This window comes from Dermacentor variabilis, chromosome 4, assembly GCF_050947875.1.
Source record: "Dermacentor variabilis isolate Ectoservices chromosome 4, ASM5094787v1, whole genome shotgun sequence".
Classification (NCBI taxonomy): Eukaryota; Metazoa; Arthropoda; class Arachnida; order Ixodida; family Ixodidae; genus Dermacentor; species Dermacentor variabilis.
Genome location: NC_134571.1, coordinates 60,379,767 through 60,404,587, shown reverse-complemented (window position 1 = coordinate 60,404,587; position 24,821 = coordinate 60,379,767). Strand labels below are relative to the sequence as shown.

General features: G+C 44.9%; 1 protein-coding gene across 2 annotated transcripts; it reads left to right on the top strand.

The window, feature by feature from the left end:
• Positions 1–782: 782 nt before the first annotated feature.
• Vps36 (vacuolar protein sorting 36) lies at positions 783–18,268 on the top strand. 2 transcript variants are annotated; one of them, XM_075689237.1, is made up of 13 exons: positions 783–1,377; positions 1,506–1,568; positions 1,632–1,702; positions 1,760–1,874; positions 1,930–1,998; positions 2,092–2,208; positions 3,709–3,786; positions 5,066–5,200; positions 5,766–5,831; positions 6,509–6,573; positions 7,978–8,062; positions 8,984–9,060; positions 17,405–18,033. In XM_075689237.1, the coding sequence occupies exons 1-13, from the start codon at positions 1,282–1,284 to the stop codon at positions 17,490–17,492; spliced, it is 1,125 nt and encodes a 374-aa protein (XP_075545352.1). In that variant the 5' UTR covers positions 783–1,281; the 3' UTR covers positions 17,493–18,033. The 2 variants fall into 2 exon arrangements, with proteins under 2 accessions (XP_075545352.1, XP_075545351.1); XM_075689236.1 differs by lacking the exon at positions 17,405–18,033 and adding an exon at positions 18,093–18,268 and having other exon boundaries at positions 784–1,377.
• Positions 18,269–24,821: the final 6,553 nt, after the last annotated feature.

Below are 24,821 nucleotides of genomic sequence, written 5' to 3'. Positions count from 1 at the left end.
AAAGGGGCCCTGAACCACCCTTCGGGCTTGGTGAAATAACATAGTCCGCGCGTGGCATACGTTCTCTGTTGTGAACATCTCAGCCAAGTTCTGCTGTCGTACGCGGGCCGTGGAGCTCGCAAGCGGAGCACGGAGTCACCTTTTTCTCAAACGCTCTCGTTTCAAAAACCCATGCTCCTCGCTCTTTTCTGTGTGCTTTATTTCGTCATAAAGCACACTCCAATACGCGGCTGCTATTGGTCGCTGCGCTCGGCTACACCGCGGCCGCCGCGAGGTGCCACCACGAGTCCAGTGGCTAAGCGCACTACGGCTTTCTGAGAACAGCCGCGCTTGGCTTACGTTTAGCGCGGCATAGGCACCAAATCGGAAATTTGAACTGCGCGCCACGGTGACGTCTCCGCCGTAGCCTTCGCAGTGCAAGGCATTGGAGGAGGAAGGGGAGCACAGCTGAGGCCGTGTTTGATTGCCGATAACTCCGCTTCTGCTGAACGCATTGAAGTACTTTTTGCAGCAAAATGATTCTGAAATAGCCTATTTTCACTTCAAATGTATTTCTCCACTTCGATAAAAAGTGGTTCAGGGCCCGAGGCGTCTTACAGTAGTTATTGCCTAAGCTATATCATTACACGGCTTGTCTTATCAATAAAGTAACTGGTTGCATGTAATTGGTTACTGAAGAAACGTAAATAAATTACGGTGAATGAACTGCATGCACTCTCCCGATATTACTTTGTAGCGCCGGACATAGGTGGCACGAACGACGCTGCGCACGCCCTTTCACTTCCTCCATACATTCCTACATGCGTATACCGCAAACCAAGCACATGCTTAACGGGTTGCCTTTTTGCTATCTCTGAGCAGGATCAACGATTTCCGAATTTTTTACCCGGTGCACAGGTTCCAGCGACTACTTCTCGGAAGCTTCTTATCATAGCTAAACTAGTATAGTTGGTGGCTATCTCGGAGTCAAGCCCTCTTGCGCATCAACATCTCTGATCGACAAATACTAATTGTTAGTTGTTGAATTCGCTTGTAGTCTGCTAAGAATTTCAGGATGACTCAAGCAAACATAAGCGCAAAATTTGGCTCCTACTTTATAACTTTCTCGTTGAGGCCTTCGGTTGAGTCGGGATGGCGTTGAGATCGCTTTGTTATGATTGTCTCTGGTTGTCTTGGGTACAGTGGGTGTGCCGTGCAGCCGGTGGTGCAGCGATCAAATGTGCATAGATTTTTCTTACATTACACTTTGATGGATCTGACAATTCCTGTTTGAAGGCAGTGATGAATAGGTTTGTGTGGTCCAGGGAGAATCTACAAAGTGGCGAAGTGATCCTTCGGCAACAGCCGGGTGTAGCACTGTACGACGGTGAGAGAAAGGTGATGTGCACCCAGCGAGATGAAACTCGCCCTTTGCCAGCTGTGTCATGAATATTGCTTGAAAAAAAAAAAAAATGCTGCCGCGAGTTACCATTGATGGGGCTGGCGTTAACGTGTAATTGTTGCAGACACCTTTCGTTGGAGGCGAGTTGGTGCTGACTTCGCATCAAGTCTACTGGACAGGACCTGAGGTAGCTGTCGCCGTGATCATCTTAGCAGGGTCACTTTACTTTCATTTGTTCTTTTTTATGCAGAAACAGCGGATAAGCTTGCATCTGAGCCTCATCGTACTTATCGAAGAACAGAGTGGGAGCTGGAGTAAAAGGTACGGCTGCTGTGGAAACCCTGTTTGTCGTGTAACCAATGTCCTGCCGCATCACAGCGCCAAGGTAGTGGCCCACGTCTCGCCACCGACTGACGAGAAACATGCTGGCGTCGTGCAGAGCAGTCCATTCGACTATGTGCGGTTCTCCTTTCGGAGTGGAGGCTCATCAGAGGTAAGGCGCACAATAGCGCGTAGTATGCGAGCTACGCTTAAATTCGTGACATCAGTTTTACCAGGAAATGCAAGCAGCGCTCCAAAGAAAAGATTGGCTGAAGATGCCGACAGTGGATTCACGAGTGAGTGAGCACAGATATATCATAATTTCTGGGCGTGACAGTGATCCAGGTGGGGACAAGAGCACCTTGGAACATAGCAACTTACTTTGACAGGGCAAAAAGATTCGCACTGGCATTGTTGGCATTGAACGTCAGATCCAGGCCAAGCATGATGAAGCAGACAAGAATATATCTGCAGCCTTCGAAGACCTTAGCAAGTTGATGGAAATGGCAAGTGTCTTTATCATTGTTTGCTTTCGTAATACTGTCACGGCTGTACTCGCAGATGTGTATTCGCAAATGTATGTAGTCATGAACTATGATGGAGTGATGTGATGAAAACATAATACTGCAGACAAGAAAACACTAATGGTACACATGTTACTGATTATGTGACATTTATTCACAAAGACACTGAACGAAATTGATTACAAAGACAGGAATTCATGCCAACTCTCTCTCACCGAAGAAAACTCACTTATAAAATGTTGAAATAAAAGCTGCAAGCTGCAGTTTCAGTATATCCTATTTCACAGCTGTTATAGCTAAAAGTGTTTTCAACAAGGCATCGAAGTTCTATGGTAAAGTGTGAATGGGAAACTTCTGTTTGTACAGCCTTTGTTGCATGTAGAAACCAGCAGGTTATTTCGTATGTCAAATCCATTCAACATTTTATAATTTCCTGGGATGTTTACATTATTACTTGTGCAAACAAAGACTACAGCTTGATGTGATGAATATTTTTTAGTTTTGAGAGGTTTATAAAAAGAAGCAAGAAAGTTAGAATTGTTTGTGCATGGCATGCCTCAAGGCAGAGCAGTACTGTTCTGTTTATATCACCCGGCTTTGACGTAAAATTTAGGGCTTACAACTTATAATTTCATTTTGTTACATGTACTTGACAAACAAATTTCGGAACTGGGCCTTAATTTGAATATTTCGTGATCTACTTGTTTTCTGAAATTCATAACATCTGGACTAAGTAAAAAATGTTGATTGTTGTGTCATGCTTCATTTCAATTAATTATAATGGTCATCTTAGTTGTGTCTGCAGTTCATTTCAACCTAAAGGGTAAAGGGACACTAAAGGATAAAGTTGAGCTAGATCGATAGATTATTTGTGTGGAAGTCTATCATTATTTTCTGTGTGCCAGTCGTGTCTTGCTTCATTGCAAATAATATAATGGTCAACTTAATTGTATCTGCAGTTCACTGCAGCTTAAAGAGACACTAAAGGATTAAGTTGAGCTAGACCGATAGACTGTCTAGAAGTCTATCAACACTTTCTGTGCTAATATACCACTAAGTTGTGTAGAAAGTTGCTGCCGAAGGTCCTGCTGCTGCTCCCGAGTTTGAACTGCCCACGCCAAAGGGACAAGTCGGCATAATTTTCATGTGATCTCCCTGTATGCCACTCTCTCTGAATCAGCCAGTGCTGACGCCCTGTGAGAGGCAATAGTCTGCAACAGGTGACGTCACTCTGATTTTTCATTTTCATCATTTTCTCGCTTACAAAACCTTTGTTCTTGCTACGAATGACAATTTCATTGTTACGGAAGGCTAATCTTTAAATCTAGCTCTGCTTATTAGTTTCCTTTAGTGTCCCTTTAGGCTTTCACAAAAATATAGTCGAATGCAGCATTTCCTATTTTTCTGGTTAACGGGGCATGAACTCGTATGCACACATGTACAGGAGGGAACTGTCACTTTGTTCTTTGTGCTTCGTTTCAGGCGAAGGACATGGTGGCACTGTCCAAAAGTATCACACAGAAGTTAAAAGAGAAAGGAAGTAGCTTGACTGATGATGAAGTAAGTATGAGCACTTTAGGCCAAAGTGCCAGCCTTTCCAATAAAGATGTTGTTCATTCATTCTTTTAGCAGCAACCCCTACTCACCACTACAACCATATCTTCACGCATTTACATTTTTGTTTGTGTCAAACAGTAGTTCTGTTCAGCAAGTCTTAAAATCAGATATTTTTTTTTGCCGTACACATAATTTTTTTAATTAACATGCATTGTCTACATGCATCTAATGTGTGTTGACATGTGCGAAAAATGTGGTGACGGTTAGGCGTACAGGGAGAGCAAAGCTTTTGTAACACTCTGAACACGTTCAAACAAATATTCAAGACAAATACAGATCTCCGCAGAAAGTTTACATCAGCATAGTGCCGTTTATGCACTTCTGCTTGTTAGTATGCACAACAAAGGATGCTCCATGCACTCGACATGTCTCTTCTGCTGACAGTTATCAGGAAAAGGCAGCCAATTTCAAGCACTTGTGTGCACTTCAAGGCATGCCTGCTGGTCAGGTTTTTTGTCCTCTCAGTAGCAAAGCACACGAATGGAAGCTTGCATATTATGCTACCTGATGCATTGTATGTTGCCTTGTCACCCACACATTTTCTTGTGTTGATAAAATGAGTGAAAAAAGTGGGTAAATTACAGGACGGCATCGCAAAAGAAGGAACACAGGACACAGTGGTGTCCAACAGTTTAATGTTTAATATGAAGTAACTCTAAATAAATAAAGTAGAACCAACCTGGGCACAGAGCCAGTAAGACGCATCACATTAAATCAATGAGCAGCTGTATCTCACAGTCAAGTAAAGCGATTGACTGTTTAAGATACGTAACAGTAATTTTAGTTTGATTAAAGAAATGCTTGCAAGCACACGCAGCACAACCTTCAGTTGTTGGACGGCACTATTTCTCTCCTCTTGCGCTTCCGGTGTGTGTATTGTTCTGGGCAGAGACAATATAACGACTCTGTTACAGTGCTACTTCTTTTCCCACTTTGCCAAGGGTCCAAGCAGTACACGGACCATGTCTGTGCTGTGGTCAGCTGTTTGTGAGTGGTACATCAAAAGAAAAAAAGAGGATCAAGAAAATAGAGACGTCACATTATACCAACCCTGATTTTAAGAATGCATTCATTCCATCTAGCACAGCCCTCATGCCGCTGTTTTTTTCATCACACTTCTTGGTCACATGTTCGTTTTGTTGGCAATGCCAAGCTTCCGATTCCTCGTGTCTCTTCCTTTGTGGCTGTCACCAACTCTTGCTACCTACTTGTGTCTGCACAGACGATCATGTTCAAGTCTCATTTGCTGTCTCTTGGAATCAGCGATCCAGTCACAAAAAGTGCCTATGGATCTGGAATTAACTACTACCAAGAGCTTGCCAAGCAGCTCGCTGAAGTTCTGGAGGGACCTGTCCAGGTGTGTGTTTCAAAGGCCGTTCCTTGGGTGTTGATCTAACATTTCATTTCACAGGTGCAGTGATACTGATGATCAGATTTTTCAGGAGCCATTGATTGATAAAGTCTGTGTTCTCTGTGTTACTTTTAATTGCCCTGCTGTCATCTTGCTGCTGTTGATTTGTGTAATGTGGGATTATCCTGCACAGGTTAGGAGCTCGTTATTTCTGAGCAGCCATTATGTTAACATTTTTGTTTGCAGTAGCTGTGACTGTCTGTCATTTTCATACTGAGAGAAAGTGTGCAAGACATACTTGTGATTGTTAAAGAGCAGTGCTCTTTGATGTCAATCTTATGTGGCATCTGGCCTGTTGGCTACATTTCTAAAGCTTGTGCATAATTGGCATGAATTGTGTCTGAACGTCAGGTTTTTCTTGTGTCAGTTTGTATATTGGCTGGTAAGATGCACCGACATGGCATTGTGGTTACTGCACAAATTTAGGTTGTGTCATTGTCAGACTCAGTTCAAACAATATTGAATTGAGTGAAACAATATTGCAAACTAACTCGATCATTCTTTTCAATAGGAAAGTGGAGGAATTCTTTCCCTAACGGATGTCTACTGTAGGATAAACAGAGCAAGGGGCCTTGAGGTGAGTTCTTTTGTGCCTGGTGTTTGGCAGCTTGTAGGAAGCATTCTTTTAAACAAAAAATGACCAATTGTGAGAGCTCACTTCGGACTTGATTAAAGAAAAATTACACTGTGTGGTTTAATGTCTCGAAACTTCACTGTGGGTTATGAGGGGTGCTGTAGTAGAGGGTTCTGGATTCATTTTGACCACCTGGGGGTTCTTTAACGTGCATGGTACATGTGTGTTTTTGCATTCCACCTTTGTTGAAATTTCACACATGAAACCACAGACGAGACCGAGACCAATGACGAAACTACAGATGCAACTGCACAAGCAAAACTTTGCCATGGATTATGAGGGGGGCTGTAGTGAAAGGCTTCGGATTCATTTTGACCACCTGGATTTCTTTAACTTGTACCCAAAAGATGATACACATGCGTTTTGCATTCCTTCTTCGTTGAAATACAGCTGCTGCAACCAGGAATAGTACCCCTGACTTTGTCTTGGCAGAAGAGTGCCATGAGCACCAGGTTGTTCATATGGTTCTCGGCCACGGTGGCCACATTCCCATTGATGAGCATTTTGGTACGGTACATTTTAGGGATAATAGGCAGAATTATTTACGAGAACAGGCACCTATGGTACTGTACCCAGGATGTAGCGCTGTGCTTGAATGTGGTGTTTTACTTTCCATGCAGCTTTTATCACCAGAGGACCTTCTGAATGCATGCAAGGTAATGGAGTCGCTACAGCTACCGTTGAGGTAAACAGCACGTCATTTTGAAACTAACAGCATGTAAAGTTTAATAGTGAAAAAAGATCTCTGAGCTGTTCAATCTGCGATACATTGTGCATTTGAGAGCCTTTTTACACACCGTCCCTGTTTCGCATGCCGTGACAATTTCTGAGTGTACATTGTATAGGCTCCTCTAATATCCACGCCCTCTTTTCCAAGATTTCCTGCAAAAGGTTAAGGTGCAGCCGTTACATGGATAGAAACACAATTTTTATTGCATAAATATTTAGTGAAACTTGACCTGTCCGCGGTCATGAAATGAAGCTGCTACGTATACCCATGTGAAGTGAGATGACCAACACCAGGATATACAAAATTATTCAATGTAGACTGTATCTACAGCTCAATGCTGATAAGCTAGGCTTTCCTTACCAGAAGACTGCTTTTTATACACCCACCTTTCTCTAAACATTGGGGTGTAGCTTCTATACAAGTAAAATTTTAAAGTATTTGGCAGAATGTTTCTCTTGAATTTGAGAATGTTGGTGTTACATTAATGTGGCTGTTAAACAAGTCTATGTGCTATTTATGCCAGCCTATACTGGTATATATACCCATATGGGCCCGGCCTGAAACATTTTGACCAATCGCTGAGGGCAGATGGTGGATCTGGAATAAAAACAGAGTGGAATAGTTTCACGCTATCGCAAGCCAGGTGACAGGATGGTACAAGCAAGGATATGCGTGTCTGTCACATGAGCATGGCTACCAAGTCTGTTTGGTGTAGCTTGGTGTAATAAGGCCAATAAATCTGCTCTAAATTAGTACAGGCAGCTAGGTGATCTGCTGCCATAATTAATGCTATAAGTAAACAGATTTCACGATGACTTTCACTACCCCACTACTTCTGAAAGTGATGCTAGCAGTTGTAACCCTTATCACATTGATGGGCAGTTATAGTTAAGAGCTTGTAGTTTTTACGTTTCAACCACTATCCCTCCCCCCCTTTTTTTTTTAGTTTTACTGTGACCAGCTCATTTAACATTCAAGATTAATTGGCAGGAAGGGGAGGGTAAAAAGATCGTGCAACAGCAGTGTTGAGGAGTTGCACCCCTTAAGAAATCACCTGACAAAATGCACATGCTGCCTATCTAGGTGTTGTGCTCAAGGTTGTCTTGGCCATGGAGCAGCAAAGCAGTAAGGACTACTGACGCTCGGTAGTCCTTGCATGAGTTGAGCATGCGCTTGGAACATTATCAGATTTGTATATCTGTAATGCTTCTTGTTCTTATCATTGAAGCCATTTTACTGTTGCTTTTGCCTTGTCAAGGAACTTGAGCTGGTTCTACACTGGCACAACTTGTATGAGATGATTGAAGTGTGAGAACTTTGTTTTTTGTAACATGTTGTATGTTACCTGTTTATCCACAGGTTGCATGTGTTTGGAAGTGGAGTCACAGTGCTGAAACTGGCAACGCAAAATGACGAAAAAACAAGTGCAGAGGCACGACAGTTGGCAAGTGTTCATTCCTTCCAATGCTGTTGGTTTTCTACGATAAAGTTCTAGATCAGAGCTGTCTATTTGAAAATGAAGTAGCTCTTAGTTTTGTAGGAAACTGTTAAAGTACCGGAAGAGTTTATATAAAGAAAGCTATGAGGTAGGCCTCGTGTGTAAGGCTCTGGATAGCTACTCAACGCTGAGAGCAGGGAAGAAAAGAATAGGAGAAAAATGATGACAATGATGGAGATAGGGACAGTAACGCAATGTGTGTGCATGATGAGCAAACATCCGGTTAAAGGCTAAACCATTGTCAGTTGTAACATTCAAAATGGTTCCGACTGCCTGAGAAGCATGTTTCTGGCTTGGTTATTACCTCAAAGTAACTGCTCCTGACAATGGCTGATTGTGGTATGGTAATATCATATCATTGTAAGCTATTGGCAGTGCCCTTTCATATCATCTTGCAATGTCTGAAGTTTCTCCTAACTGTTGTTTGTAATGGGCTACAGTGTGCTGGATGAGATGCCATTGAGAACCTTTATATGTATTCTTGTTTACTATTAATTCCTAATTATTTATCAATTGCCCACTTCTCTAGACATGTGGGAACTGTCAGAATGCATGTGAGGTAACTAAACTGTTAAGATGACGCACTAATAGTAAGCTTCTAAGGTTTTCTTAGCCCTTTCCTCAACAGCACACTTACTTCACAATTGATGAGAAAAAGAAAAGAAAGAATAAATATTGGTTGGTTGGGTTGTTACTGCATCTTTGAGCTTACTGTCTATATTTTCTGATTGTGAACCAGCCCTGGTATTCAAGCCCTTGGTTATGGTATTGATAGACCTTTATACCGTGTATTGCATTTTATGTGTTTCACAACTGCAACAGGCAAGAACTGTAGCAACTAAAGTCTCAGAAACTGTTTTCTTCCAGATTGATGAGCATGGTTCATTGTCAGCTGAACAACTCTCACCCCTCATTCACATTTCAGTCATATTGGCCAAAGAAAGGTGAGCACTACACTCTTGTCGCATCAGTGTTGAAGCAGGGAACCATATGGCATGCTATTACAGTAGAACCTTGTTCATACGTTAAAAAAAAAAGTGAGGAAAAACGTACTAACTGAGCAAATGTACAATCCGAAGTAACTAAAAAATTGACAGGATCAACTATTGGTGGCATCTGCATAATGTGAAGCGTCACGCGGATTGTTGCGGCACGAGACGCCAACGTGCGTGGATCTGGTGGTGCTCCGGCGGCCCGAGATGCATTTTGTTGTTTTCCTATTGCGTGGTATTTTAAGTGGGCGACACCTGATGCCGCCAAAGCGAAATGTGATGCGAAGCGAAACGCCATTCCCTGCAGCTGTTTGCTGCAGGGAACGACGGCGTGTTTCAGTTATCGCCTGTTAAAAGCATGCACCACGTTTCCAACGGCAGCACACACTGTGATACAGATAGGCGAAGATACTTATCGTAATAGGATTGGCAGTGATAGCTGTGAGTGCCACGTGTGACGATCCCGGAGAAGATTTGTCAGTACCGGAATTCGAAACTGAGTGCGCGCCGGTGTTGATATACGGGTGAGTATTACGGTGAAACTGCCGCGGCGGGCAGCTATATACTGTTCCTGATCGTGCGCACCTACGCGTTTTCTTGTTTACATAGAATCTAGCAGCTGGCAAACATATAATACGATCGAAGTTTGGTGATGTACTGAATGTTAGTGCTGAAAAACCGTGTGTTCCGGGAACATATGAACTGGTAAAAAATGAGTGTAACTCTATTGGGTCACTTTTTGGTCTCAATTACGAACGTTGGTGCTGGAAAAATGTACATAGCAGGAACGTATCAACGAGGTTCTACTGTATATTGTAAAGCACAGTTGAGTGACGCTACTTTAATAACTTTACTTTGGGCGAACTTGTGCCCGACAAACAGCTAAGCGAGAGCTTCGCTTAAACGTCCACAGTCTCTTTCGCCGCAGTCCTGCACTTCTTCTTCCCTCGTGTCCCGCGCTCAGCACGTTTCTCCGATTGTGCGTGCCTTGCGAGCCCGTGTTGCCCGTTTCACTGCCACTATCTTTCGCAGGAAGCAGTAAACAGCTGGACGGACGCAGGAAGTGGCTGGCGCGCGTAATTTGAAATCATCTTGTGTCAATATCGTTCAGTGCTGCTTTAATCATGCTGAGAAAGTAGCCATAGAGGCTTCTCAACTCCTTGTGTGTTGTCTCAATAGTTTCCTTTAGTACAAAAATTTTGTCCTCCAGGCTTCAATTACTCCATAAAATATTTTTCGCTTTTTTGAGAACATTGTTGTGCTCCACACAAGCATTCATTTATGATGCAACAAGGCAAAGAATGGTCTGCGTCAGCAGGCATTTGGTGTGTTGCGAGAGCACGTACCCAAGTACACGAGGATTGGACCGTCCCGCGTCTGACAGTGTGTGGCTTAGCCGTGTCCAGGGAAGAGGCGATCCTGGGGGTTGAGCCACTGCTGAGTGCTTGGATCTTTATGGCCTCTCGGTGGAGGCAACGCATCCCTTTGGCCTCGGTTTTATGTAAACAGCACCCCCAGACTGACCCATCCGGGGGAAATTGGTAGTTGCCTTTTCCTGTCCTCCTCTCCAATCCTAGTTTTTCTCTCTCTCTTTGAATCTTTTGTGTCCTCTCTTTATTTGCTTTTACTTCTAATTTCCTAGGCAGCAAGGGTTAACCTTCTCTGGTTAGCCAACCTTGGGTACACCATATTTGGTTATAGTAGTGTCGTACAGCTGGCGTATGCAGGACCTAGCCTTTCACGGTCCTGCAGGGTCCCCTCGTTGGGCTTCGTGGTGGGTGGCTGGCGCCGCTGCCGAATTTATTATGTATGTCCATGGCAACTTCTGCCCACTTCATGATCGCCCTCAGAAACGAGGGTGCACCGAAGAGGTCTTTCAATTTTTCGGCAACCGAACACAGAACTTCCCCCCTTTCACGTAATCCACTCTGATAAACCTGGAAAGACGGTGAGAATGATTCCACCCTTCATCGTCTCAAAATCTCTGACTGAAGTTCTTGGGCCTGGTTACAAAGCATAGAAAATGGCAAGCTATGATCTGCTTCTGAAGCTGCGTGATGAGAAGCAACATGAAAAACTGCCCAACTTTGTGTCCTTTGAGGATGTTCCAGTAACAGTGACCCCAAGCTGTACCATGAATACCACCTGCGGTATTGTCTCCGATGCTGATCTGATAGAATTGACTGAAGCTGAACTTCTAGAGGATTGGAATTATCAGAATGTGATCAATGTTAATGGAATTAAAATGAGGCTTGATGGAAAAGAAATCGATACCAAACACCTAATACTTACATTTGGCTCAAGCATCCTGCCCGACTCTATTGAAGCAGGATATGTGAAGATCTGGGTCAGGCCGTATGTCCCAAATCCCCTGCAACGCTGTAAGTGCCAGCGATTTGGCCACAGTTCACAGAGCCGCCAAGGCTGTCAGACTTGTGTGAAATGCGGCACAAATGAATGCCTCTCGAAATCATGTGAAAACTCCCTCCACTGTGCGAACTGTAATGGGGAGCACATTGCATACTCATGGTCGTGCCCATCCTGTAAAAAAAGAAAAAGAAATTGTGACCGTAAAAGTGAAAGAAAATATAGTATTCAAGGAGGCGTGCAGGTGGGTGTCCCGCCTGCCCAAAGTCAGTTTTGCTGATGTGGCGCATCAGGGGGCAGTGCCACAATGACGCCCGGCAACGGTCTGGCCCACACAGTGTGAGCCGGCAGTGAAGCCATCCCCGCCTCCTTGGTGGCTGCAGCTACTGTTGCTCCACTGTCCCGGATGAAGTGGCCATCAGCCTCAGGGGCTGTTCCTCTGAAAGGGTCTCGTCCTCTGAAACGAGGCCTTCATGGAAAATGCAGCGCTCAGGAGTGGGTGTTCAGCACACCGCAAGAGGTGGTGGACACGGCTCCCAGCCAAATGACGCAGTTAGCGCCTAAGGAGTGGCAAGAGTCTTTTGACTGCTCCAAAAGAGAGTAACCTCTGATCACAGGGCTGGTAAAGGCCTCTATAAACTAACTTTCTTTTCTTAAACACGCACTACAAAACTCTTTTTGTTATGGGTACTCAAATAGTTCATTGGAACGTCAAAGATCTCCTCCATAATCTCGATGACGTTAAGCAACTCCTCCGCAAACTTAGTCCCAGGGTGCTGTGTGTTAAAGAAATGCACTTCAAATACACACAAACCAATTTTCTTCCACAATATACCATTTTTTGTAAAGACCGTGATAATGGAGCTGCGTCATCTGGTGGTATGACTATTATAGTCGATAGATGTGTAGCCTGTCGCGAATAAAAAGCTCCATATGCCCCTAGAGGCTGTTGCTGTTCAAGCGATCTTGTTTAACAGGCTAGTTACTATCAGCTCTATATACATCCCTCTCACCTATCAACTTCATAAAACCAAATTTCAAAATTACATTGATGAATTCCCTGAGCCACGTATTGTTGTTAGAGATCTAAACCCATATAACACATTGTAGGGAGACTCCTGTTGCGATGGAATAGGGCGGTTAATTGAAAACTTTCTCTATTCATCTGGTGCATGCTTGCTCAGTAAGAAGGAGCAGACGTACTAAGTGTTGCGCACAACACCTACTCCTCAGTTGACTCAAGCGTAGTATCCAACACTCTCCTACTGTGCCTCGAGTGGAATGTTATTAAAAACTCTTTCGGAAGTGACCACTTCCCGATAGTTCTAAATCTTGCAACACAGGACGAATGCTCCCCACGTCCTCCTCGATGGAAGGTTGACTTGGTGAACTGGGAGTTATTCCGAGAACATACACGTTTAGACAGGGAGGGCATTGCTGGTCTTAATATAGACAATGCCATGGCTTACATGACAGATTTTATAATAGACGCTGCCACAAAATGCATTCAACAAACAAATGGACTGTCTAACAAATGCCGCACCCCGTGGTCGGATGACAAGTGTGAAAAGGCAAGGAAAAAGCAAAAGAAAGCTTGGGGTCTGCTACGTGACTGCCCAGCTGCTTAAAACCTCATTAATTTTAAACAAGCAAAGTCGCAGGGCGGAAGAACACATCGTTGAGCTAAGAGGGATAGTTGGGAGAAGTATATATCCAGCATTAATTCATACACTGATGGGAGAAAGGTCTGGAACTGGGTAAACAAATTAAAAGGCCAACAGTCACATCCTGTACTCCTAGTAAATACCGAAAGAGATGGCCTGGAAAATCAGGCAGATTTTCTAGGTGAGCACTTTGAAAAAATCTCGAGTGCCTCACACTACACGCACACTTTCCTGTGGCTCAGAAAAAACACAGAGTGACAGCACCTTGAACGCAAATGTGGAAGAAATGAAGCGTACAGTCGCCCGTTCAGATTAGCTGAACTTCACGCATCTCTCAATAGTTGTGCAGACTTGGCACCAGGTAGTGATAGCAGAATTTATGAAATGATCAAACACATACACTCAGAAATTCTAAAAATACTTTACCTCTTTTGAACGCTGTGGGCAGCTGGATACATTCCATCTGCTTGGAAAGAAGCTATTGTTATACCCACACTTAAAGGAGCCCTTACCAGGCCCTATAGCAAATTTTGGTTATACACTGGAAGCTGTTACGTTTCCTCTAGGGAGTGTTCTGCCACAAAAATTTTTCAAGTCGGCTCATTAATAGCCAAGATAGAAATATTTCACTGCCGCGAACCCATGATTTCGGCAGGTGGGCTCCATTGCATAGCGGGACTTTCTCTCCACTCGCCTCGTGTAGCTTTCGCAAGCGAAATTCCTTCCCTTCATTCTCCCATCCCGGACTTGAGGATCGCGTGACACATATGTCACAGGCCCCGCCTTAACTTTTTTTGTTCTCCTCAAATTTTTTTTTTTTTTTTTTTTTTTTTTTTGTGATACGCACTTCCGCTGGCGGCGGTGCGCATGAGCTGTTATCGTTTCGCACCGCACACGATTTTGTGCGCTGTGCACAAGGACACATGACTAGCGATGTAATTCAGTGCTACACGAATACTGAGGCAGAACAAGCAGATCGCAGAGCATGATCATGTGCTGGAACATAGTAGAAAATGGCATAGTTTTGGTACCTGCACACGTGACTGCACGACCATAGGAACAAGCAGACGAAGCGGAAGTACAACTCTTTTGCTTCAATGCAAAGTAAAGCAAAAAACATGCAGACATTCCGTTTGTGTGTTTTATCATTTCTCTAAACTTCAGTTCGTCAATTCAAGCAACAGACCACACAAATAACAGATGGTACCTCAAATAACTCTCGAAGTCCTGTGTCACCACGAGCGACGTCATACTGTGGACTTGAGTACATAGGCACAGGGACGTGAGTATGTCATCCTCCGGCTTGGAGCGCGGTGGCCGCGAGGAGAAGGAAAAACGGCATTCGGTTTAAAATTTAGGATCTTTCCGTGGCGCGTAGCGATGTAATACTTTGCAGACACGATCGTGAGTATGTCATCCTCCGGCTTGGAGCGCGGTGGCCGCGAGGAGAAGGAAAAACGGCATTCGGTTTAAAATTTAGGATCTTTCCGTGGCGCGTAGCGATGTAATACTTTGCAGACACGATCGTTATCATGCTATGTATGCTCTGCGCTTGTCAGCTCAAAATGGCCAGACCTGGTGAGGGGCCCTTCAAACAAGGGAAGGACCCGTCTCTAGCCAGCAGTTACAGACCAATAGCTCTAACAAGTTGTCTGTGCAAGCTATTCGAAAAAATGATAAACCAGTGCCTAATCAGTTTCTTAGAAAATAACAAAATACTAGGCCCCTTCCAGTGTGGTTTCCGAGAAGGTTGGTCGACGACAGACCACCTTGTTCGCATTGAGGCCAACATCAGTGATGCTTTTATACATAAACAGTTCCTTCTTTCAGTGTTTCTTGACCTGTAGAAGGCATATGATACGACGTGGCGTTTTGGTATTCTTCGGGACCTTTCCACAGGAAGTGCCTATTGGACCTGTATGCCTTACACGTAAAAGCCTTACACGTGAAAACCTTACATGTTTAGACTATGGTGCTGTGGTGTGCCATTCTGCCGTACTGGGCTCGTTGAAGATGCAGGATTCGATTCACCATTTGGGTATCTGCCTGGTCAAAAGTGCGTTCAGGACAAGTCCAGTGCAAAGCCTCCACACGGAATTGAACAAATGTTCACTTGCAAAGGTCATACTGTAGATTTACATATTTTCTTAAGGTACATGCAAACTCTGAACATCCATGTTACACTACTATAAATGATATGGTGTGCACCACACTGTTTTACAACCTACCCACAGCGAAGGAGCCCTTCTCACTGTGTGTGAGGAAGTTCAGTGATGGAACTGGCCTCCCACTTTTAGAACCTCGTCTAAAGGGCCCACAAAGCTCTTACCGCCGTGGCAATGGCAGCTTATATGTGGCATGTCGTGTATTCATGTGACAAAGCACGCTCCAGTTAAAAACTCCAGTTAAAGTACTCATGCCCAGAATTTAAATTGAGGCATCAAAGTCTCACGTTGTCGTGTCTTTTGCAGCAGTTGGTCCATCATTCTCAGAATCTGACGTTTTACATCGGGAAACAGGTATCATTTCTGCTGAGGCATACGAAGTAATGTCGGCTGTTAAATGTATCAGGAAAACCAACCTACCCAGTGCCATCATATTCACCGACTCTTTGAGTGTAGTAAGGTCCTTAATGTTTTGCTGCAAAAACAAAAATTCTCTACTCAGCGAGCTTTATTCACTTTTGTGCACTGTGTACATGTCAAACTGGCTTGTAATTTGCTGGGTGCCCAGCCACAGAGGCATCAAGGGTAATGCGCTGGCAGACCAGATGGCTACATCTGTTACAGCGAAAGTGAGCAACACTTTCATACTTGTCCCTGTAACAGACTTGAAGCCTTTTCTCCACAAAAAAATTAGGACATACTAGCAGCGATTTTGGGACACTGAAACCTTGAATAAACTTCATTTAATTAAGCCTCCATTGGGCAATTTGCGACCAACAGTGAAAATACAGCGAACTGAAGTAATTCTTTGTCGACTTAGGATAGACCATACCTACGGGACCCACTTTTACTTGCTGTCTGGTGGTGACCTTCCCGTTGGGCTAAGTGTGGAGAGACACTGACCATCCTACATGTCCTGATGGAGTGCCGTGAATCAGAAGCTGAAAGAAAAAAATACTCCTCAAGCTTGCAAACAGAATATTCCTCTTCATCCAGCAGTGTTCCTTCATGTGGACTCATTTTTCAGCAGCAAATCACTTTTACAATATTTAAGTGATGTTCATTCATTACAAGTTCTACGCCCAATGAATTTGTAGCATGACCTCTTAACAGAGGCTATTGCTGTGATAGTAGTATTTGTGTGGCACATGCCTCCAAAGCCTTGCATCCAAGGTTTCTGATGAGGCAGCAGTGCCTATGGCATGCACATATCTTAAAAGTCGCATTCTTTCAAAACATCTCTTTTACGTTCTCTGAACACTTTAAAGCCATTGTCATAATTTTAATAAATTTGTTTTACGCACTGCACAGCAACTCTATATTTAGGCCTATGTCAGCCGTATTCCATCAATACTTTCCACTTCCTTGTCTCATTAAATACTCATACACACTTGCATGGCGCTCTTTGGCCAGACCTGACCCTTGTGCGTTTAAACAGCACATATCATCATCAAGGCAAAGAATGGTACAGGGCACCTGTCGTCCTGTTGTGTAGCATGTCGAGCATTTCTCTTCAACCTCTGCGCTGCTATGCAATTTTCTGTTCGTCACCAAATTGCCTTGTCTTCACCTCCTGCTCCTTCATTACTAGGAGCTGGTTTGCCATTCAATATATATATATATATATATATATATATATATATATATATATATATATGTGAGAAGGTATTGAACTGGCACTTTGCATCACAGTTACTATTCAATTTGCCACAAATATTACCTGCTGGGTAGTGACAGCGCTGTGAAATGTTCTTTCGAGTGACTCTTGGAGAAAAGTGTTTGTACTTGTATAGGACTACTGTGAACATTGTGCAGCAGCTGCCTTTCTGGGTACACGTTGCACATATAAGGCAGGTCAATGGTACGATACACAGCCCTCCCAGTGAGCTTAAGAAAACCAAAAAACCACACACCAGGACACCTGTGGTCAAAAGTAGGTGGACAAGCGTATTTGTGAAAAAAAAAAATAATTTCTTGGCCTCTCAGACTGACAACCTGAAATTTATAACGTTAGTGCAATACCATGTCTGAAATGCAGTCTGCAGTTTCAAGTTGCATGTTAAGGCATCAAGGAAATACCTCTCCTTTCTTTTTTTGCAGAGCCCCTTGTTTGCATACTTTTGATCATGGATGTACCGGTAAAATAAATTTATGCAAGCTGTTCAGTCACTCTCTTCGTTGCCTCTGATGAGCCCCTCTTCACCTGCTGCGAGTGGCAGAAGTTAACAGAGAAATCAAGTCTCAGTGCCACCCTCGCCCTGCTGTTGCATTGTGCAGTGTTTGGCCTATGGTTGTCTTCTGTAGCTTTTGTACTTGATGAGGGTGTACCATGCTATGGGGGGAAAAGAAATTTGTTGAAGCCTTAGCCACTCTTTTAGTGTGTAAATGTTTGAAAAACGAAATTGCACTGTAGTTCTGCAATTTGAAATCCGTAATACAGACCCATTTACAAATTCTGGTGAGGCCAATTTGCTGTCATAAACCAACTTTGAGTACCATTGCACCTTTAACTACTAGACACATTGGGCACCAACATCCACGCTCAGTGACGCCATATTTTCCATGTCCTCATTGCATATTTATTTTTCACATTAATAATGACTGCAATTTTTTGCCACATCTGTTTGAGTTTCTTATTAATTGCACTTCCTGTTAGCCTTCATATGTGTTTCGATATGCATTTTTATTAGACATGAACAACATTCACAGTGTACTACAAATGCATGAATAAGCAGCAAAGCAAATGACTAAATGAATGCATCTGTGTTTTATTGATTTCTGTGTCCAGGTTAATTTGTGCTGAGCAGAAGGGCTTGGTATGCCGGGACGACTCTGTTGAAGGCCTCAGGTTTTACCCAAACTTGTTCCTGGAGAAGGTGGATTAAGTGGTTGCCTGTTCTTTGTGTACTTGGGTGAATGTAAAGATGTGTGCAAAGCTGATAAAGTATTTCTGTTGACAGTGCAGTTCCCCTTTGCATTTTTTATTGGTATTGCTGACCCTTGACTAGGGTAATTTCTTTAAGTGGCTTGAAGGCTGAAATAAAGTAACAAGTACAACATTGTATACGTGGAAGAGTACAACAAGGAACTAAACAAGTATGTGTTCATGCCCTTACAGCTCTCTTATGACGTTCTGTGAACACTGGTGACATGTTCCGCACATTGTCCCAGGCCTCACCACTGAAGCCCTGTCAAACAGCTGGCACTACTCGTCATCATTGGGTGGGCCAGAATAAATGAAGAATGAAGAATGAATGAAATGAAGAATTAAGGCAGCTAGACGTCCCTAGACGACAGGTGAAAGCAACAATTCACGATCTAAATTTCTGAGATACTTCCCAGGACCCATAGAAAGCTGGAAAAATGCCGCATTCGCGCGAATGTAGCGTAAGACGTTATCCCCACGGAAAAATCAGCCCTTCAAAACATCTCGTGTTATATTCGGACCTGCACCGAATACAACGCATTCCCTGCACCCCCCCGCCCCCCCCCCCCCCACCCGCTATACTATAGAACCTCGTTGATACGCTCCCGTTACGTACATTTTCCTGGAGCCAACGTTCGCAATCGATAACGAAAAATGACCCAACAGTTACGCTCATTTTTACCCCTTCATACGTTCCCGGAAAATATTTTTTGGCACCAACGTTCAGTACGTCGCCAAACTGCGATCGTATGAAACGGTTTCCGGCCGCTGGATCCCGCGTAAACAAGAAAATGCGTGAGACGCACGCCATCGAGAACAGTATATGGCTGCCCCCCCCCCGCGGCAGCTTCACCGTAATACTCGCCCGTCCGTCTCACTTGAAAACGCCGGGGCGCGCACTCGGTTTTTCACTTCGGCACCAGCAAGTCCTCTCCGGGGTCGTCGCATGCGGCATTTACAGTTATCACCGCTAATCCTATTTAGATAAGCATCGCCTATTTGTTTCACAGCGCGTACCGTAGGAACGCTTTTAATAGGCGATAACCGAAACGCGCCGCCGTTCCCTGCTGTAGACTGCGATCGTATACGTTTTCCGGCCGCTAGATCCCACGTGAACAAGAAAAGGTGCGAGGCGCACGCGATCGAGAGCAGTATACGTAGCCCTACTCATGTGACAACGACGGCGCGCACAGTTTCTTATTCCGGTACCAGCAAAGCTCTGCCCGGGTCGTCGCACTCCGCATTCACAGCTATCGCCGTCAATCGTATTGCGATGAGCATCATCACCTGTCTGTTTTACAGCGCGTGGTGCGTAGTGCCACGGCCGCTCAATGGAAACGCACTTGGTGCGGCCCGTCGCTACGGCTGAGAGAGGCGTGACACCTAGGTAGGCGTGACCGGGCGTGACGCTCCTAGTTCCCATCGCCGCCGCCGCAGCGCCACTGCTCCGGGACAGTTGCGGGGAGAGAGCTGTGCTCCTGCCGCCGCGGCCGCGCGGTCAGCGCTTGATTTGTTCCGATAAAGAGCTGTGTAGCGGTGTTTCACAAAATATGAATGGTAATGCAAGCTGGCGATTTGCTACTGATAGCATTACGTCAGCATCGCTGTAGTTGTCAGCGACAGTTTGTGTCGGAAGTCACCTATTTTAGTTAAATGATATTGCGCGACAAAAAAAAAAAAAAAAGGCACGGACGTGAGAGAAGACGACGCACCGCTTGGTGTTTCGTCATCTTTCACGTCCGTGTCGTTTTTCTTTTTTTGTCGCGCAATATCATTTAAGTAATGGATTACCAACTTGCCCGGAATGCTGCTCTCACCTATCTTAGGTGCGCTTCTTCGAGCGTTCGCCTATTCAGTAATTCGCGTTCGACACGCACGAAGCTGGTTATCCGCTATATTAACTTGTTCCATATAATTAACTGCTTAGCATAAAAATGCTCGTTTTAAGAATTCAGAACTCTGATCAGTCTGGTCCACAATTAGAGCCGATGATTAACGCTGTTTTACGTTTCTGGGCATGCAGAAATGTACAGCATTATAGTTCAGCCGGTTCACGGGTATATGCAGGAAATATTTTGCAAATGGGCACTACTAGCCTACATCAATGGTCGGAAAGAAAACAATACAGCCAGAAGTCAGTAGGTTGAGTCCAGTTTTTCTTTTCATTTAAATTAAAGTTAAAGTACACGGAATCTGAAAGCTTTACAAGCGCAGAACTTTCCTCGAGAGAGGTTTATGTGTAAGCAAAATTTTTTGCACTGTCGAATTCAGGTTGCTAGCCCAGTTCGTCAACAATGGCCTTATGAGCTTGCTCAAAAATACTCTGCAGAGGTCCTGAGCGTAGCTGCGGTCCTCTTTTTCACAAGTCAGCGCCGGACATTGTGTGAAATGAGGAAGTAGTGCTGACATCAAGGTGTTGCATAGCCTGCTGGTTCGTCTCATGTCTGAGTACTTCATGACCTTGGTGACGAAGGTGCAAACAAGCTTACGCAGGCCAACTGCTTCCATTGTGGGTACCTTAGCCATCCATCATCAACGTTGCGGATCAATCCATAAATTGCTTCAGCTAGCCTCGCTGCTTGAAGAAGGAGTTTGCAGGAACTACAAGCCACCTGAAGACAAGCATAACAATTTAGCTTAAAAAACGGTACTAAAAGAACATAATCTATTATATTCGTAATGAAATGAACCACAGGCATATTTCAGTATATATATGAATTACTCACTTAAACGAAGGACAACATAATTCATGCCTATTCAATTTTTTCAACTTGTAAAACAACTGTACCTTTTCCTCACATGCACGCGCAACGTAGCCGGCCAGGCATGCAATTGGTGCTAACTCTATGTCAGCTACTGACTCACTCCACATAGTGATGAATTCAAGCTTACTCGAGAGCTCCCTGGCTGCAGCTGAAATGGCAATTGGCAAGACACAAGTTTCACCATCCTGAATTGGAAGTTTAACAGCTGCTTTCGCCTCGGAGTTAATGGGAGCATTTGCTGCCTTTGCTGCTTTCAGAATTACAACCTGCATAAAGAATGACCAAATATGTAACTCCTCACCTGTCTATGTTTCTTTATTTGCTTTTTTTTTTTTTTTTTTTTTTTTTTACAGATCGTACCTTTCACTATCAACTTCTGTGCGTGCCTCTTGATCAAGTTCATTTCACTCACATTTGGGCTCTGTTTTCTTTTGAGCCGTGCAGTCAGCAGAGCAGTCAATTCGTGGCCTCTTCTTTCTTCTTTGTTCACTTTCTTTTTGCATGTAATGCGGGTAGTTCGGAAACACAGTCGGAATCGCTGTCGGATGCAGAATCTTCAGTTTCGTTCGTTTTTTGTAGTCCGCGTCCGTAAAGCGCAGTGAGCATACCAGTGATTTATCACTTGGCACCCACCTCGTGCCTTTTCCACCCGGGCCGTTTTAAACCATGCTGCCCGCCGTTGAGGATCGCACGGAAATTCATGATATCGAATTGTCGGATCTTTCCTTGCGTTGGTGCTGCACAGCGGCACACAGCCGTTGCGCGGGATGGCACTGGCTGTGCTAAAACATCTGTTCACACCGTACACGATCACACACGTGCGCAGACCCAGCAGGGCAGTCGTATATCATAAAGAAACCCGCTGCGACGCGTGAGACCGAAAGGTTGTGCGGCGCTCGGGCGCTCTTGCTCCTGCAAAGCGTCCCGGAGCAGTGGCGCCCCGACGGCGGAAACTGTAAACTTTCGCATCACGCCCTCGCCCAGTGTAACCGGCGCGACGCGACGGGCCGCACCAAGTGCGTTTCCATTTAGCGGCCGTGGTAGTGCCATTAGTAGCCTACTGCACGCATTTAGTAGGCGATAATCCAAATGCACCGGCGTTACCTGCTGCAGGCGGTGCGATGGGGGCATCACGTTTCGCTTCGGCATCCGGCGTCGACCACCAGCTCGATTTCGTTTCGCTTTCCCGTCGTCCTCTTAAAACACCACGCAATAGGAAAACAACAAACACCACCAGCTCGACGTGCGTCGGCGTCTCGTGCCGCAACGATCCGCGCGATGCTTCCCATTGCGTAGATGTCAACAATAGTTGAGTCTGTCGATGTTTTACAGCGAAGCTGTATGTATATGGCTAAGGTTCCGTGCATTTTTGTTCTCCGTGAACAGAAACTATCATCATCAATGGCTCAAACCCCCGTAAGCAAGCAAAAAATGAAATGACTCATGGCCCCGTAAAGCAGAGGCTACACGCACTCAGCAAAGTGAAGTGAACAGTGCTTACATTATTTCTAATCACGCATACAACATACAGAACAGCATGTCTAAAATTGTCATCATCAGTGGCTTATACCCCCGTGAGCAATGGCTTGTACCCCCCCCCCCCTCCCCGCCGCGTAAGCAAGCAAAGACATGCAACGACTCATAGTCCCGTAAGGTTCATGGCTACTCACTGTGTGAATTAGCTGCGATGACACTACCCCTGTTGTCGGTGATTTCAATGTGTATGTGTCGGTACCGAAAAGGGAGCGGTTTACGCATTCCGTGTTGCATACATATCCGTTGCGATGCCACACCGATCCGGCCCAACCGACCACCCAGCGGCGTACGCGCATTTGACATTATCAAATAATGTGATTGCAATTGCTAGTGAAATAATGACCACCGATCAAGACAATAAATGCTTGTGCGTACCTTTCGTCACGGTGACCACCCATCAAGACAATAAATGAGTTCGTACCTTTGTTCAGAATTACGTGTGACGTCCGTGTCGATCGTGTGCTAAACAGCTTCGCTGGTCGATGAACTTCACAGAGTGGAATGGCTCATGATATTTATTTTAGTTATTTCGGATCGTACATCTTCCCGGTTAGTACGTCTTGTATTCTTTTCCATAACGTATGAATGAGGTTTTACTTATAGAGGGTGTTTCACGCAACTTGAACCATAGGAATATCTATCAGGTGGGCAGGTGGAGCAAGTGCCCCGCCCCCCTCCCTTGCCCACCCTGTAGATTCTACTGTGGCTGAAGTTACTTGAAGCACCCTGTATATTCTATTCTTCATTACGCAGTGAGCTCTACCACTAGACGACTAAGCGGTGCGGGGAAGTCACATTCATGATTTAGGCAGTAAGTCCGACTCGCTTAGAACGACCACAGATATACGACAAAGAAAGACGTACACCGACCAAGTAAAACTTATTAAAAGAAAAAAAAAACATTTCGGCTTCTCTACGGAAGCCTTGTTCACAAGTCTTCCGTAGGGAAGCCGGAACGTCTCGTCTTTTAATAGTTTTTACTTGGTCGGTGTACGTCTTTCTTTGTCCTGTCTCATCCCGACCAGACGGGCTTCCGTCGAACTCTCGATTAGACTACAGGTATAGTAAGCGATAGGTTATAACGACCGCACGACTGGCCGCTCGAGGCACTTAGCGTGTATTCGCGGGTGTCTTTCACACTCGGACAATTTTATGTAGTACCTATTGGGCAACAGAAAGCTGTATCGGGAGTTTGTCATGTTACTCTATAATTCTATCATTTGCACTTTTCATCTAACTATAATATTTGACAAGTTGATTAACTAATTAAGACTAATTATCTACTTAGGCGGAATGCAAAAAATAAATAAAAATAATCTGAGTATCTCCAAGCGACGGAAAACAACATTACCTTGTTTCTGTTCAGCTACGTAGCATTTGCGTATTTTAAAGGTTTGGCTCAAGTGAAGCACCCCGTATACCGGTGTCGTACATTGGAGAAAATATAGCTCGCGTGCCCCACAGACAACTTTGCCTACGGTTAGGAAAGATGTCAGGCTTTCTGTTTCGCTAGATTTGCCTATATTCTGGACAAGCGCGTGTCCGGGCAATGTTAATTAATTAAACAGGACTGCTATAGTAACCGCGATGCGCGATTTTTCGGCCAGCTTCCCTCTCACTCGCACTTCGCTTCGCTTACGTATACCCACGCCGGTTCCCGCACAATCTCGTCGTAATCGTGTACGCTGATGGCGTTGTGCTAAGCATGCAACCTCGTCGGCGCCTCGGCCCACGGCAAGCTACCGAAAAGTGCCAGCGTGCGCCACAAGAAGCCGTTAATCGGGCGCAACGATGTCGTAACAGGCCTTTCAGATCCAATCAGGGCGCGTGTAACGCGCCACTCCGCGTGTTAGCCCGCCGCCACCCACTTGTGCAAGCTGCCACGTGCAGATGGCGCTGCGACCCATTCTACATCGGACCGCCACTGGCCTTACACACCGGCTCGTTGCATACTCTAGCCATGCATCATTTATTCCCAGCGGCGGTGGATCGAGCACTCGAAACGTGGCTGGTGGCGCGAACGGGCAAATTTATGGTCCGCGCGCTTGTTTGTGCAAGCGTAGGGGAAAGTGCGGTCGACCGCTCATCGCCGGTCAGTGGTTCCGGCAGCAGTGTCGGACGCTGCCGTGAATCTTTAATCGACGGACCGGTTAACGGTCTCTTAACGCCTTCGTTCCGCGGCCAATTATACACGGCCGTCCGTGCCGCACGCCGCGCACCACGAAAGAAAGGGCGGGAGAGGGGGGGTGCTATAAGGACCGCCACATGCACCGTTTCACGATTCACGACA

Coding starts and splice junctions, on each gene's coding strand:
- Vps36 (XM_075689236.1), top strand. CDS start 1,282: ATGAATAGGTTTGTGTGGTCCAGGGAGAATCTACAAAGTGGCGAAGTG. Junction 1,378..1,505: donor TGTACGACGGTGAGAGAAAG/GTGATGTGCACC, acceptor TAATTGTTGCAG/ACACCTTTCGTTGGAGGCGA. Junction 1,999..2,091: donor TGCCGACAGTGGATTCACGA/GTGAGTGAGCAC, acceptor TTACTTTGACAG/GGCAAAAAGATTCGCACTGG.